The sequence below is a fragment of the Helianthus annuus genome, chromosome 9 (genome assembly GCF_002127325.2).
Source record: "Helianthus annuus cultivar XRQ/B chromosome 9, HanXRQr2.0-SUNRISE, whole genome shotgun sequence".
In the NCBI taxonomy this organism is placed as follows: domain Eukaryota; kingdom Viridiplantae; phylum Streptophyta; class Magnoliopsida; order Asterales; family Asteraceae; genus Helianthus; species Helianthus annuus.
The window spans coordinates 174,952,685-174,969,545 of record NC_035441.2 but is presented as its reverse complement, the minus strand read 5'-3'; the positions used below and the strand labels follow the sequence as shown (position 1 = coordinate 174,969,545).

Genomic DNA, 16,861 nt, shown 5'->3' with positions numbered 1-16,861 from the left:
TGGGTTGATTAGTCGAATACATGCCGATTTTATTGGTTATCTTGTATCAATAGTTTGCCATGTGGAATTGTTTAAACATATCTTTTTATGCTATGTATGAAAACTTGTATACTCGCCTTTGCTTTTGCATTAAACTTTATTTTAAACATGTTACAGGTTGAGGACGACGATACTTTGAATTTGAAGTAGTGATGATGCTTAGATACACACTTAGACGTCTTAAGTTTTAATATGTTGTATCAATTTTGTACTTGTTTGTTGTATTGTGATTCTTGTATTTCAAGTTGTTGTATTTGATTCAAACCTTTGTAATTGACTTTTAGAAATGAAATGAAATTCATTATTTAATTATTGTCACCAATAGTGTTATGAAGTCTCTTGCAATCTCGTTTTCGTCTCACTCCGATGTTTCCGCCATCGGTTGGGGTGTGACACCTGAGCTTGAGCTGATCTTAGCTCGTTTAAGTGATATTGAAACGAGCTTGAGCCGAGCTTCTAGCTCGTTTGAGGTTGTTCTTAAAATAGCTCGAGCCGAGTCGAGCAGATATCGAGCTTTGGGTTTTACTCGTGAGCTGAGCTCGAGCTCAAATAAGTAGGCTCGAACTGAGCCGAGCTTGAGTTTCATAAAAGCATGACGAGCCATGTAACAACCCGACTTTTTGGATCGTTACCCGACTGCTTTTACTTCGATTGTAATCGCCTTGTATTCCTAGATTCGATATAAATAAAGGCTTATGTTATACTAAATACATTTTCATCACACCGCACCTCTATACATTTAAACGCTTTATATTCGCAACACTTACGCGACACGAATTAAAGAGATTTGTACTATTTAAATTACCGAGTGTGTTTGTTTTTCGGTAACCACTCACGCCTTCGCATTCGCTCATCACGACTAACACGCTAAATCGCAAACGCTGTTATCAGCAGTAGTAATGTTATGCTGTGTGTTCTTATGTGCTTTACTTGTGTGTGCTTATTATGTGTATTGTTACTCGCAAACGCTATCGCAACGCGAACTCAACGCTACTTGCACAACTCGATTCATCACTCTAATACGCAATGTGATCCGAAACTCAGTGGTACGCTAGAATACTTAAAGTACCAATACTAACTAACACAACAAAACGCATTAAACGAGCATCCTACACGCGAAAACGGGGATTTTATGCACAAAACAGGCCGCTCGTATGAAGCCAGGCAGCCTCGTACGAAGGCAGTGCCTTCGTACGAAGGCAATGCCTTCGTACGAAGGCAGCTGGTTCGAACCAAGGGCTGTTGTGCGAACCCAGCTCCTCTATAAATACCCAAGCCCCTCCTCATTCATTCTCACTTGCTGATTTCATACCGAAACTCTGCCGAATTGCTGTCCGACCATTTTCAAGTAAGATTTAACAGTTTTATTCAATTACACAATGTTTTCCACTTCGATTTCCACAAGAATCACTTCGTTTTCATCTAAACTCTTATGTTTTCACTTAAAAACATTCATCTTTTCACTTAACTTCTTCTTTTCTTCATAAATTCATGCTTTTACAAAAACTCTTCATCTTTTTCGTCCAAACTTCTCCTTTCATCACTGATTTACACCTAACTGGGTGTATTGGGACTAACTTCGGTTTCCCAAGTTAGAAATCTGTTGATTTCACACTCACCAAGTGTTAAGTCAAAGTGAAAACCTTTCAAAACCTGTTTAAACTTGATTTTTACACCCTAAACGGACCTAATATGGCATGTATTTCGTTCACTAAATAGTGGAACGAGGAAATGTCAAAACCAACTTGAATAGGACTCGGAAACACATCCGATTTAAGCGAACACATGGCACCGAATGCCAAAATAGCCGCGTTTGTGAACTGGACTGTTTTGTACGAAGCCAACTTCGTACGAAGGCACTGCCTTCGTACGAAGGCATATGGCCTCGTACGAAGGCGCTGCCTTCGTACGAAGGCACTGGTTTTACATAACACAGCCTGATTCCCATTCGTGATACAATCACAGACCTCTCCGACTCTAAGTTTAATCAATATCTTAAGGTTGCAGGGATGAATACTCGATTTTCCGAAGACAGACGCGAAGACACTCGGTTTTGGACAATGGAAGCCCCACGTGTGTGAAGGCCCACCTTCGTACGAAGGCACCGGCTTCGTACGAAGCTTCTGTTTCCCATAGACACTCCGATTTTCGACCGTTTCAGCACTTTGGAGGACTTACGCTTCTGTTCCCGTACGCAGGCTGACATGGCGCTCCCTTCAATCCATTGAGGATCGTGTTCCTTTATTAGTACACGCTCTGTGAGTATACTCGAACCCATTTTCGTTTAACGCACTTTTGGGTGTTACATACGTTCTATATCAAAACACAACACACAATGCAAACACTTAATAAATGCTAACCGCTCCCGCATGTTATGCGTGATTTGTTGAATGCTTGTTACTATGCTTACACAATGTTTTGCCAGACCGCCTTTAGCAACGATAGTACTATAGTTTGGACTCAGCACCTGTTGTGACAGGGGTTGCTAAAGATCACATTACTTTACTTCACGTGTTCGCTTCGGTGAACACGTGTTGCGCATACTCTACATCGCAGTCACGTGGTTAGGTTGTATCATTGTTGGTAGTTACATGCTTCGCCCGTTACATGTTACATGCTGGTTATGCGTAAACGCTTTTTATTCTATATCTATGCAAACTTGTGTACTCTCCTTTACTTTATGTATTGACTTTATTTTAACGTATGTGACAGGTTGATGGTCTGTTTGCTGCAATGGATTAGGAAGTCTAGAAACCCGCAAATAAAATCTAGGTTGTCGGACTTGTTTTTGTTTAAGAGATGTGACCTCTGTGATGACTGTTTTTGAAATATTTGTTTATTGGTATGGGACAATGAACCTTTTAAATATTGTCATTTAATAGTTGTTATGGATTCTCTTGTGCAATCTGGTTCGCCTAGTGTCGCGCCCCGATGTTTCCGCCATCGGTTGGGGTGTGATAAGCCAAGCTCGAGCCTAGTCGGGCTCGGGCTCGACCTGGCGTGTTTACACGCCTAGTATCCGCTGGCCTGCGTGCTGAGCATTTGGCCTTTATGGCGCACCCTAAACAACATGCCTTAGTGTTTTCATTGTTTATGGAATGATATATAATTTCTTATACTCGTTTGCGCATGGATTGTTTAATTTTTTTGCAGGTTATGCGACTGTGGAGTGCCTAGTGGCTTCAAGTCATGTTGGAACACGAGAGTGTCCCCCATGGCACACCACAGATAACCTGCCTTCTCTCACATTCAAGTGTTAATACTTGTTTAGTTTGAGGTTGGTCGGGTGCTTTATGCTTTTGCCAAGTCAACCCAACGCGGTGGAAGATGCAGTTGCGCACCTTGAAGATTATTGCGTGCAAGTGGGCTTCCCTCTTTCTAGCTTTTAATTTTCCGCATGGCTGCATTTATGCTAAGCATTTTTTAGTACATGATTTTTTTTCTTTTCTGAAAATGTAATTAGGAATGCTTATATTAATTAGGGTTTTAGTGAAATACCTTTGTTTACAAGTTTGTTATTTCCTCTACATATAGCACTTTCCTAATTATACAATGTTCCATGTTTTGAAAACTGCCTTGCCATCTAATTTCTCTAATGCATATGCTTCCCTAAGACTTCTTTAACCTTGTAGGGACCTTCGCAGTTGGGAGTCATTTTGCCAGGGAGTTCCGCGTTACTGGTTTCCACTTTGAAGTTGCACCACTTGGCCTGCGCGTTGTAGTATTTTTCGAGCTTCTTTTTTTACTTGGCCTCTTTAATGGCCACCATTTAGCGTCTTTCCTCAAGGAGATCAAAGTTAAGGAGGAGCTCAGAATCATTATCTTTGGTATTAGCCATTATAACTTGTGCGGAGGGAAGGCCAATTTCTCCGGGAATCACTGCCTCCGAGCAATAAGTTAGGTTGAAAGGGTGTTTCGCCATTGCTTGTTTTGGTGAGGGTTCGGTGGGCCCACACACAAGTGGTAACTTGACGACCCATCCGTGGCCCTCTTTCCCCAGCCGTGCCTAAATCCCATCCACAATGGTCTTGTTCGCGCGCTCTACTTGGCCATTTCCTTAGGGGTGAGCAACGGATGTTAAGAGTTGGTAAATGTGGAACTTTGTGATCCACTCTTTCAAGTGTTTATCCGCAAATTTCATTCCATTATTGCTTACCAAGCTAATGGAGGAGGCCTAGAAAAGATTACCGATATGGTATCCCATCAGCAATATAGTATTGTAGTGCTTTGTGGCGGATCTTCTAGGCTTCCGCCCTTTTCTGGTAAAGCTTTGGATGTCAAGTATGCCTTGATAGGCGTCATCCACAACGTGTGTTCACCTAGCTATATGGCCCATTTGGCCAACCGCGCTAATAATTTCGGTTTTCTGAGAACGTTATGGATCTTGTAATCTGTAAGGACATTGATTGGATGTCCCTGAAAGTACCGGCGGTGTCTCCTAGATGTGAGAACCAAGGTGAGGACCAGTTTTTCCATGATTGAATATATTGTCTCTGGGTTTGTGAGGACCCTATTAATGTAGTATATTGTTGTTTGAATTCCCTTCCTGTCTACCAACACTATTGCGTTCACTGCCTTTTTCAGACGCGAGGAGGTATAACATGTGGGTCTCCTATGGTAGTGGCGTGGTTAGGATAGGCAAGTTCATAAAGCATTTCTTCATGTCTTGAAAAACCGCCTTTGCTTCTGGTGTCCAGCATAACTGATTCTTCTTTAAATAATTTTTTAGTCTTGTTATGAAAGGAAGTGTCTTTGAGAAATGGTTCGCCGGAAACGGTTAATTTCCACCTTCTTGAGGTTAGGTTTTAACCCCTCCTTTATTACTATCACGCCCAAGAACTTTCCCCCCTCCATACCAAACGTGCACTTTCCTGGATTCAATTTCATGTTGATACTCCGGACGGGCGTACATCTCCTCAATATTTTTTAGCATTAGATCTTCCTCTTTGCTTTTGATTATGAGGTCACCAACATACACCTCCAGGTTTTTCCCGATTAATAAGTGTTCAATTGTGTTGGACCATACTCTGTGGGGCTCCTACCATGTCGGAGTATTACCAAGTGAAGACATCCATATTTTTAATTAGCAGTTGCTTCAGGTGGTCACGGATATTTTAGAAGACTGGAGAGTCCTTGAGTGATGGTTTATTTAGGGAACTTTGGGTTGAGCACCCACTTCTCCGACTCTGTTCTTGTGGTTGGCTTGAATGCCTTCCCTGAGCGGGATCGTTCCATGAATTGGCACTCACGATTTTCCCACACAATTGATATTCCTGATGGCGTGAAGAACCCTACTGAGCCATGCGTGGGAGATCCCAACACGTTAAAACTACCAGGGGCTTCCCATCTGAGGATGACGTCATGTTTTGAGATGGCTAGTAGGACCAGAATGTCTACAATCTCAGTTCTAGAACGGGTTCCATCACTGAGCATGACTGGGAAAGACCGTTGGTCGATTGGGTTCATAACCTTGTTGCAAAAAAAGTCAAAAATCCGCGCATGCACCGAATGGCGTGCCATGTCTTCCGTGTCCAATTGGCTGAAGCATTGGTCATACAAGATATCTTTTGTGCTTCTTGTGTCCAGAAAAAAAACATACTTAGACCAGTAACGCCCACGGACTGCCCTTTACTATCGGGAAAACCACTTGTTGCTCTCGCTAGGCTTTGGATTGCTCATTCTGCCTTTTGTTTGAGCGGTAGTTTCCTCATTTTCCCCCTTAAATCATGTTGAGGTTGCGGATTTGTTTTCTTGCGGGGCCCTATTCATGCATGGTGTTCAGGTTGTGAACACCATTTTGCACATTCTTTACCAAGTGCACGAGCTTTTCTAATTGCAACACGACCTTGATCTCCATCTTTAGGTGGAAGCATCTATTTGTATCATGCACAACGTCTTTATGATAGTCGCAGTACTTGGAAGGTTTGAGGGCCTTCTGTTGGTTTCTGGCTTTGGTACCTTGAAACCCACCACTTCGGTTGCTAAGACTTGACACGGTGTCTTTGTTAATGATGCCCACGACTGCTGATGTCTTTCGCGCCCCCTGTTGTTTTCACAGGGAACGAATTTTCAGTTTTCGGGTGCGAAATATGTCTTATCATCCACCAGGGTTAAGGGTTGTTGTATTCTCGACCAGATGAATGCCTTGCCCTTCATGATGTTGTGTTTACCCTGCCCTTGTGGCTCATTTTTCTCCCATTATTTCTGCTAGTTAAACTTTTCTTCGTTTGCGTGAAGAGTTTTGCCGCCATCATTATCCAATTCTAAATTTAAAGCATCCCATCGTGCCCGTTAGGCAGCGAATGAGCTCTTTGCTTTGGACGCCTTGTTTGAACCCCGCGAGCATCAAGTCTTCGCCGATTCCTCTGATTTGGATTGCCACTTTGTTGAACTTGGTGATGAACTCCTCTAGCAACTTATTACCACGGCGTCAGACCTACAAGATATCCACCGAATCTTTGGTGTGACATATTTGTTGGATAAAGTGTTGTATGAACTTATCAACTAAATCTCGCAGGTTGTCAGTCTTCCCTACCGGCAAATTATCAAACCATAGATGGGCTTCGCAAATAAAAGTCTATGCAAACATGTGAGACCAGATGGGAAGTGTCCACCATTTGAACCCCTCGACGGTGTAAAACCCTTGGAGATGGCCTTCTACGTCAGTTAGGCCATCATATTTCTCGACGATGTTGGGCATTTTCGTCTTTGCTAGAAAGGGGGCCTGAGCTATCCGCGAAGTAAATTTGGATTTTTTTTGTTAAGGCCAATGGCCTATAAGGCTTTCTGAGGTCATCCTCTAGGGTGCAATAGAATTCGGTGCTTGGTGGCTTGTGGTGGGTGCGGCTACTCTCATTTTTAGTGTAGTAGTTTTCTGATTCTCCATCACTATCAATGGGGAATAGCCTCTAATGTAGTTGCCCTCGTGACCTCTACCATGATCACCATCCATACCTCATCCATGGCGGGACCCAAATCCATGGCCTCCATCGTGGCTGGGTCTGGTGCCTCGTCCTCCCCACGGTCTTCAGAGTGACCCCCCGCATGCGCGCACCCACGACTGTCCATGTTTGGCGCTTGGCTTTGTGACGAGGAGTTGTGCTAGGAACCACCAAATGAAAGGTTGCTTCGTACCTTCGCGAGCTTGTGCCCGCGCACCCTCTTCTCGTATACCAGCCCAAAGCTTCTTGATCATGGACTTACCACATCTCCAGACTAACCATCAACACGGATGCACCAGAAACGTGATCGTGTGGTGGGGTATGAGAAGATGTGGATGCACTAGAAACGTGATCGTGCAATGGGGTATGACGGTCTTGTACGAATCGGAAGGATTGGTTTGATGTTGGGGGGCATTTAAGGGTGAATTGACGTGAGTGTTTGTTACAATAGTGTTTGGGTTGGTTATTGTGTTCCTTTGCTGGTCATTATCGAAGAAACTGAAACCATCTGTGGTGGTTCTGGCCATCACCGACGTCAATCTAGGGGTTGGGCCGAAAAACGAATCAGGTATCGAACTCATGATGATTGAAAGAGATATAAATGAAATTGTTCTAGTTGAAAATGCGGAGGGTGCCAATGAAAAAACACCAATCTAACCGGGTGGATTAGATAATGCTCGACAGGGTAAATGGGCTCGAGTCTTCACAAGTTCTCTAAATGGATCGATTCGCAAAACTAAACGACACCGTGAGTCTCGTTATGAGAAGGAGAGGTTGGGGGTCCTTCTCGTAACTAGCCTCTGGCGTGAGAATAAGTATTGTTCTTGAGAGAGTAATTTATAAAGTGAGAGTTGAGAGTGTAGAATGTTTTCTCCTTGATGGGGTGTGGTCGAAATGGTAGGATATGATTAGGCGAGATGTCATTTTCGGAATATCCATTTGGTCTCCCCTCTATTGACCGTTAGTGGCGGCAGAAGAAGGCTTGCGTTCGCGGCCTGCTATTGGTCGCATGTCGCTTTCAGGACGTCCTTGTGGTCTCTTCTGTGTTAACCGTAGATGGAGGTTAATAGAGGTGTGAATCCGCAGCACGTGATTGGTTGGATGTCGTTGTCTATTGTACTTATCTCCCATGCGATGACCGCTAGTGGCGATTTGTGGTATAGTGGTTCACGAGACCTCACTGGCCACACATCGCTTTAGCTGTTTCCCTTTTGTTTCCTTTGTGTAGGCGTATCTGATGTGACGAGTTGGCCCTACAGATGATTTGTCGTGATCAATTTTCCGGGTTATGATTTGAATGTGCTTTTTTTCAAACTTATGAAGAGTCTGGGCCGTATCTCTTTGAAGCAAAACATGAAACTTTGGATAAAGTAAAGTATAGACAAGTGAATCTTCAATGATATTTATATATTATTATTAATATTAATATTAATATTAATATTAATAATCTTGTTTATTTAAGGTTGATAATGAATAATAATTTATGGTTTATACTTTACCAACGGCAAAATACAACAAATATAATATTACTGGTGGTGCAATTTGGTGACGTAGCAACAGCAAGGATACAAATGGGCAATGCGCAAAAATAAACATGTCTTGGGCTGCAATAAGGTTTAAGTGGGCTGAGATATTGGATCATGGGTCGGTGGCTAAAGGTAAAGAAGAAACAAAGAGGAATTAAAAGGAGGTAAAGAAGAAACAGAGGAATTAAAAGGGAAAAATAGTGAAAAATAAATATTTTTACCTAGTTTTTTTTAATACTTATTAACTTTTAGCTTATCTTAAAATAACTATAATACATGAGGGCAAAAAGATAATTTAAGTAATAATTTTAAAGCATATGATATAATCTTTTAAAATATATTGTTAACTTTTAACCCAACTATTCTCACAAATTTTAAACAGGCATACCTATTTTATAGGTTAACATTTTTTCAAAAAAAAAAAAAATTACACCATAAAATGAGCATTATATTCTCTTTGATTTGAGTATGGTATATTTTTTTAATTTAAAAAAAATAACAATAATATATTACGTGACTATCAGGGTCTGTGTTTTTTGACGCATCGTTTGGACACCCCTCTAGTTTTACATATATTCAATGACTATCAGGGTCTGTGTTTTTTGACGCATCGTTTGGACACCCCTCTAGTTTTACATATATTCAAAAGCAAACAATCAGAACACATCAAATAAGCTCTACCAACTTAGAATACTTAAAATAAAATATGATGGACCAATGACCAATTAAATCAATACACGCTTAAAGCTAAAATTGGCATCCACTTTTAGCTAATATTAAGCTAAAGGCTAAAAAACTTTTAATGGGTATTTACCTTAGCTTCTTTGAGTTTTCTAAGACTATCTGCATCAGTGAAAGGCTATCCTTTCTACAAACAGCCTAATCAGCATGCCACATCTGCTTTTCAGTTATTCTTCCCATAAACACTTTTTACCCACAACAATAACATATATATCCTTCCCACAAACAACCTTATTATAATTATTTTATTAAATTTAAACTAAATAAAAAAAAGAAAGGACCCACCATTCCCCCATTCTTCACCATTCTTCCCCAAGAATCCTTAAGAATGAACACCCTCCGTGTCATCCTCTACAACACCCACTAATCCATCCCTCTCACAAATGCCCTCCACATAGGCTAAGAATCACCTACAAACATCCTTGATGTGGATAGTCTAATAGGATGGTTTTGGATTTGTTTGTTTTCATGGGCTAAAAGTCAATGATTACTTCGGCTTAAAAGATGGTCCAACAGGTTTATTTTGGTGATTTTCTTAATAAAAAGGTTCACGTTTGTAATTTGGGAGATAGTTCTTAACATTCTCTCCAGATCCAGGATTGTTTTGTGTAGGAAGCCAGAAACTTATGTTATTGATGTGAAAATCATGGGTCTTTGGTCGGTGACGCAAGAGAAAATGAATGAGAATCAATGCGAACTTCATGGTCCCAGTAATTTGTTTCCGTTGATCACAACCAGAACTACGATTTGATTTTTTGTTCAACTTTGATGAGTTAGTTTATATTTGACACTTGAATGTTTATCAAATTGTGACAATTGGGGTCATATTTATTCTTAGGCTGGGCGGGGTACCCACCGAAACCCCCATCGGGGACCCCTTTTACCGAAATGGGGGGTGCTGCCAACCATTCGGGGAGGGAAATCGGGGACCACATTTGGTGGTTGTTCACCGCGAGCGGGGAGGGAGATAGATGGTGGGGCCCATTTTTCCAACCAATCAAACCATTTTGTTTTTTTTTTTTTTTTTGAATAAAAAAACAAGGGTAGTTAAGAGGGGAGTGGCGTCATCAAATTGGGGTGTTAGGGGAGTTTAAGAGGGGAGTTGACGTGGCACGAGGATTGGTTTGGCGTAAGAGAGGGGACTCACCTATTAGGTGAGCACCTCTTACACCCTTGTAGTAGACTGTAGAGACGATCGCTCCCAACTTGAACCATGCACTCTCAAACTACCATTTCTCGTTTCCCCTCACTCTCAACCCAAACCCACTTCGAATCACTGATTTCCTTCATCAAATCCACCACCAAAACAACCCAACTGCTTCAAATCCATGCATACCTCCTTCGCACATCCCTCATTCAAAACACAACCTTTTCTGTCCCGTTTTTGAACCGCATATCACTGCCACCACTCCAAAATCTAACCTATTCTCTCCGCACATTCTCTCAAATTTCAAGACCCATTGTCACACACTACAACACCATCATCAGAGCTTATGCAATGAGCAAGTATCCGGAAAAAGGGTTTTACGTCTACAGGGATATGATGCGGAAAGGTAAAAGTCCCAATTCTCAATCTTTATCCTTTGTTACTAAATGCTGTACAAAGGGTTGTTCGGTTTTCGGGGGGTTGCAGGTTCACGCAAGGATTTTGAGAGATGGGTATTGTTCTGATACACTTTTGCTCACTACTTTGATGGAGTTTTATTCGGGTGGTGGGAAGGGTGATGATGCGTGCAAGGTGTTTGATGAAATGCCTCAACGAGATACTGTTGCTTGGAATGTGTTGGTTTCGTGTTATACGCGAAATGGAAGGACGCGTGATGCGTTGGACGTGTTTGATAGAATGCAGAGGGGAGAGCATGGGTGTGATCCGGATGATGTTACGTGTTTGCTAGTACTTCAGGCTTGTTCTAACATGTGTGCATTCGAGTTCGGTGAGCGCGTTCACCGATATGTTAAAGATCATGGTTATAGTCATGCTCTCAACATATGCAATTCTCTTGTAGCAATGTATTCAAAGTGTGGTCAGCTGGACAAAGCTTATGAAGTATTTCAAGAAATCCCTAATAAGGATGTTGTTTCTTGGACTGCGATGATCTCGGGTTTTGCGAGCAACGGGCGTGGAAGAGAAGCAATCAATGTGTTTAGAGAAATGCAGAGAATGGGTATCTCCCCAGATGAGCAGACATTCACAGCTTTGCTTTCTGGTTGTAGCCATTCTGGGTTGCTCGATGAAGGAAGGTCGATTTTTGATCGTATGCAGCGAGAGTTCGGTTTGGTGCCCAATATCCACCACTATGGGTGTGTGGTTGATCTCATGGGTCGTGTGGGGTTGGTTGAAGATGCCTATGAGCTTATCGTTTCCATGAACTGTAAACCGGATGCAACAATATGGAGAACTTTGCTCGGGGCTTGCAAAGTACATGGTAATCTCACACTTGGCGAACGAGTGATTGAACGTTTGATCGAACTCAAGGCACAAGAAGCAGGCGATTACATTCTACTTTTGAACATCTACTCATCTGCTGGCAATTTGGAGAAAGTAATAGAATTGAGGAAACTGATGAAAGAGAAAGGGATCCAAACAACCCCGAGTGCTAGTACAATCGAGCTAAAAGGGGAAATACATGAGTTCAAAGTTGATGATACTTCACACCCACGGATTAATGAAGTTTATGAGATACTGGATGAGATCGAGAAGCAACTGAAGATCGGTGGTTACATTGCTGAAATAACCGACGTCAGGTTATCATATCACAGTGAGAAACTAGCCATGGCTTTTGGAGTTCTAGCAACTCCACCCGGGACTAAAATTAGAGTGGCTAAGGACCTGCGAATATGCACGGATTGCCATAATTTCGCAAAGATGCTCTCGGCGGTTTATAGTAGAGAGGTTACTATAAGAGATCGTACACGCTTTCATCATTTCAGGGAAGGTCGATGTTCATGTAATGATTTCTGGTAGAAATGTTTGTTGTTACGACATAAGTTTTGACTTGGATTATACATTTATAGGCAATATTAGACATTGGCATTTATGAGATGGTTTTAAAAACTTACTACAAAAAACTTGTTACAAAAACTTATGAACTGGCGATAAATGTTTGACATCGGGCCGCAACTTTGTTATTAACTCATTACTCACTACATTGCTTCTATGTTACATTGAACTTCAAGAACTCACTGTTTGCTTGTTTGCGAAGGCCACACCTTTCTCTATGCTTCCCTTAAGCTCTGGCTTAAGAGCTTCCAAAGCTTTTTGTTCGTATTCCGTCAAACCCTGAAGATCAGAAGAGATCACAGCCTCAACACCTTGTTTCCCGAGCTTAATCCTTGATGCAAAAAACGGGACTTCGGTGAGATCAGACTGAACAAAAGAACACTCATAGACGTCAGTATCTCCATCAAGTGCACGAAGGGATGACTCCACAAATCGTGCAGCTGCGTACGCCATTGATAACGTTGCAGAACCTGCACCGGCTTTGGCCTCAACCACCTCGGTTCCAGCATTTTGGATTCTAACAGTGAGATCCTGCACTTCTTCATCGGTGAAGGTAACTGAAGGTTTTGTTTTTGACAGCAAGGGTAGAATGGTAATTCCTGCATGGCCTCCGATAACAGGGACATCGACATCAATGAGTTTCAGGTTCTTCTTTTGAGCAACAAACGTGTTTGCTCGGACCACGTCAAGAGTGGTAATACCGAATAGCTTCTTGGGATTGTATACACCTTTCTGTTTTAACACCTCAGCCGCAATCGGTACTGTTGAGTTAACCGGGTTGCTGATTACATGAATAAAAGCATCAGGGCAGTTATCAGCTACGGCTTCGACTAATGTTTTTACAATGCTGGCATTGATGTTGAAGAGGTCATCACGGGTCATACCGGGCTTCCTTGGAACACCAGCAGGAATGACCACCACATCTACATCTTTCAAACAGTTGGATAACTCATCGTTTCCTGTAAAATCCCGAACTCGTGAGGGAGTGTTGCAGTGACTGAGATCAGCCGCTACTCCTTTCACGTTAGCTATATCATACAGGTGGAGGTCTGAGACCAAAGGAGACATTTTCACCAAAAGGGCTAGCGGTTGGCCGATGCCGCCAGCAGCTCCGAGAATTGCCACCTTGAATGAAGCCTGAACTTGAAAGGCGTTTGGTGATGTTACGTTCTGGTTTTGGGCTCTCCGAGTGAATGACTTTTGAAAAGCAGCAGTGTTTTCCTTGCCCAAGAATGATGATCTGGAGTTATGGTTTACAGATGCAACTGCCTTGAGGCCGTTGAAATCGTTCAGACGGCTCCGTGTGTTGAAGTTCATTCCATAGGCTTTTGATTGTGAAAGTGAGCTAGCTTTGGAGGCATAGATTATCGATCCAATAGAAAGCGCACTTGCTGAGCTGGCTGCCATCGTCTACCCTGAAGAATACAACAGATTACGCTCGTCAACAGGTAATCACAATGACAACTTGCATATAAAAAACACCTTGAATCCAAAGATAAACACTTGTAGTTCAGCTGGCACAATTTAATGATCTGAATCATGCAGGATATGGCTTATTAAGTATTCATTATTTATAGTAGTTCATTGATTCAACATCAAAAACTCATGATTCTATAAGCAACACATGCTATTTGTTTAATCTAATTCAGCAGTAGCATCTCTATAGGCAATAGAAACAAATGTCATGTTTCAATTTGAAACACATCAAACTTTGTTTCCAAATAAATTGCATACAAACACCAGATACAAAATTATAACGGCAGTAGTGCCTATGAATTATCATTTCATATTCAGGTTAAGGATCTATGAGAATTCAATTACATCGCAAAAACGCATTCTGAAGTTCATATTGTTACTACAAGCATTAGATCGAACAATCGGAAGCTATAGTTTCTAGATCTGCAATATAGAAAGTATATGGAAATTGCGGAATAGATACAGAAAGCGTGTACGTATAGAGAGAGGTACCTGTGTTTAAAAGAGCTACGGATGTTACGAGAGACAGAGAGAGATGTGTGTGACGGCGAAGGGGAAAGGGTTTAAGTAGCTGGGGAATAAGATTGTCTGCTGCGAGTGCACGGGGAGCTGTGGTGTGGGCTAGCGTGGAACTGTTAAGAAAAGGCTCCTTCTGACCTTTCGATTGTGTGAACTATTTATATTATAATCTTAAAAAGAAAGGTCGGTGGCTGTCACATCAAAGCCACCGACCCATTCTTTTATATATATTATAGTGATTGAAAGTGGGTAATAAAATGAGAGGTAGATGAATTGGTTAAGTTTTTGTTGTTGTAACACAGGGACCCAGGTACAATTCTCATCCACTACATTTTTTGTGATATTTTATTTGACATAGTGGCGGTTCAAAATTTTTTCCTTTTTCTATTCTGTTGTTTTTTTATTATGCAGGTGTTCTCAACCTTTTACACTTTTCTATTTTCTTTTATTTTCATTTTGTTTCTTTATTTTTTCTATACATTTGTTTATTTATTTTTTCTTTTCCTATATATATGGAGATAATAAATATATCTACCTATTAAATGAATATATGTAGGTATATATGTAGATGTTTGTTTTTCGTGTACGAGTATCCACTTTCTAATCCGTATTTTCATTATTTAGCTTAAAAGAAAAAAACCCATATTTTCACATGGTTATTTTCAAGTACGTGTCGTTATAAGTTCACGTTTCGACATAACTTTTCTCACGTATTTTTTTTGGAAACAAGTCGGGTCAGTATAATGTGTTTCATGTTTATTTTTATGGGTGGCTATAAATTCATGTTTCAGTGTAAACGATATAAATTCACGTTTCGACATATATTTTTTTTTCGAAAACAAGTATGGTTAAGTATAATACGTTTTCATGCTTATTTTTGCATACGATTTTGGTTGGTCTATGTTTTGACGTAAATTATGTTTGGGAACGAGCCTGGACTCTGGTCATTCGACGATATAAATTCGAGTCACTGTTTGTTGATGCTGCTAGGTCTTGATTCAAATATAAGGATGATGTAGTGGTTATGTGGAACCCTCACTAAACGAACCAACCCTGGTTCAGTTCTGTTTCTTTTGTAACTACAATGCTTATATAGGTTACATTGAGTTAGATCGGATACGTCGAAACACACATTTTCATATGATTAACGCATCACATAACGTGTCGTTAGCTATAAACGACTAAGTCGTTGCCGCCGCAACGCGCGGCCTATGGCAAGAATCTAGTATATACACATTTTTATAATTGAGAAGATATCATTCAGTCGATTACTATTCGTCTATTCAAGTCCGTCCAATTACAATTTTTTTTAACGGCCACTTTCGTTAAAAACACTACCAAGACGCTAGATGAAACAAATACAACCAAAACAAATTACAACGGGCATTTAACCCACTCCTTCCAATTTAAGTCCTTAAAACCAGATCTATTAAAAATCCATAAAAAGATTGTTGCTTTATATCTCCTGATAGTAGCCTAGCGCTCTTCTTTTTGCCTGAAAACACACACTAATTCCTCATTTTCCATATGTTCCAACAAGTTGACACGATGATCCCATGTAGAACTTTTCCTTTACGCCGATCCAGGCTGTACACCATTTTTACATGTGTAATAACCAATAATCGGTCTATTTACATGGACTACGAATATGTAATAACTAGTAATTGATTACATATATGAAGTTAATCGGTCTCTTGAGGCCTCCCATTACGTGGAGGTCGCGGGTTCGAATCCTGGTTACTCCAGGCTCTTCAATCCAATCAAGTTGGCAAGGGTATTTACCGCCAGGGATCGTTGTCGGGTCGTGAACTGGGAAGGGAGATCCCTTCCGCGGTTAAGGATACCGTGCACCTATCCTTTTTTTTAGTAATTGATTACATATATGAAGTTAATCGGTTTAAATTTATTTAACAGCTCTAACACGCATAATTTATTTTTATTTTTTTATATATCAATGCTATAGTTGAATTAGATATAAAATTATGCTCGTTTTTGATGTATTTTTATATTAATAATAACGCATAAAAAAGTATTAGACTATTCAGTGTGGAAAGGCATGAAAAGAGGGCGTGGTAAAAAAAAGTACAGGGTGGTGTTGGGCGTGGAAAGGGCTCACCTAATGTTTAAAAAAAATAACCAATCACAAACCTCCTACCACAAACCACCAATCAACTCGCGCCACATCACCAACCAAATTGCCCACCACACCGGTGAAGAATCCCCCGCCCCACACACAACGCCGTGGAAAACGCCAAGCACGGGGTGGTTTTGTGGGTGTGGACTAGCCTCCACGCCAGATTTCCACGCCCACACCGTATGGTCTTAATATGTAAAAAGAACTTGTTTGGGAAAGGGAGGTCTTGAGTTCAACTATCAATGTGGTGGTGGTGTTGGTCCACTGGTAAAAGTAAAGTCTTTAAACAACTCGGTTTAGGATAGAGAGATATTGGGTTCAAGTTAGGGACGGCACCGGTACCGAACCGGTATACTTGGTACCGGTACCGGTACTCACTTTTCCTGTTTTTCGGTACCGTTACTGAACGTATTAAAAGAAATCTGTCAATAAGAAAACTTGATAAAGGTTGATAGTAGCGACTCTTTTGTTGGAGATGTTGTCT

At 41.1% G+C, this 16,861-nt stretch overlaps 2 protein-coding genes across 2 annotated transcripts; one reads left to right on the top strand and one right to left on the bottom strand.

Moving 5' to 3' along the window:
• Positions 1–10,412: 10,412 nt before the first annotated feature.
• Positions 10,413–12,316, top strand: LOC110879702 (pentatricopeptide repeat-containing protein At3g47530). The gene has a single exon (XM_022128213.2). It carries the CDS (start codon positions 10,461–10,463, stop codon positions 12,210–12,212), a length of 1,752 nt encoding a protein of 583 aa, XP_021983905.1. The 5' UTR covers positions 10,413–10,460; the 3' UTR covers positions 12,213–12,316.
• On the bottom strand, positions 12,282–14,366 carry LOC110879703 (malate dehydrogenase, chloroplastic). Its single transcript, XM_022128214.2, has 2 exons — positions 14,217–14,366; positions 12,282–13,663 (listed from the first exon to the last, which is right to left on the bottom strand). Exon 2 carries the CDS (start codon positions 13,653–13,655, stop codon positions 12,420–12,422), a length of 1,236 nt encoding a protein of 411 aa, XP_021983906.1. The 5' UTR covers positions 13,656–13,663; positions 14,217–14,366; the 3' UTR covers positions 12,282–12,419.
• Between the last annotated feature and the right edge of the window lie 2,495 nt (positions 14,367–16,861).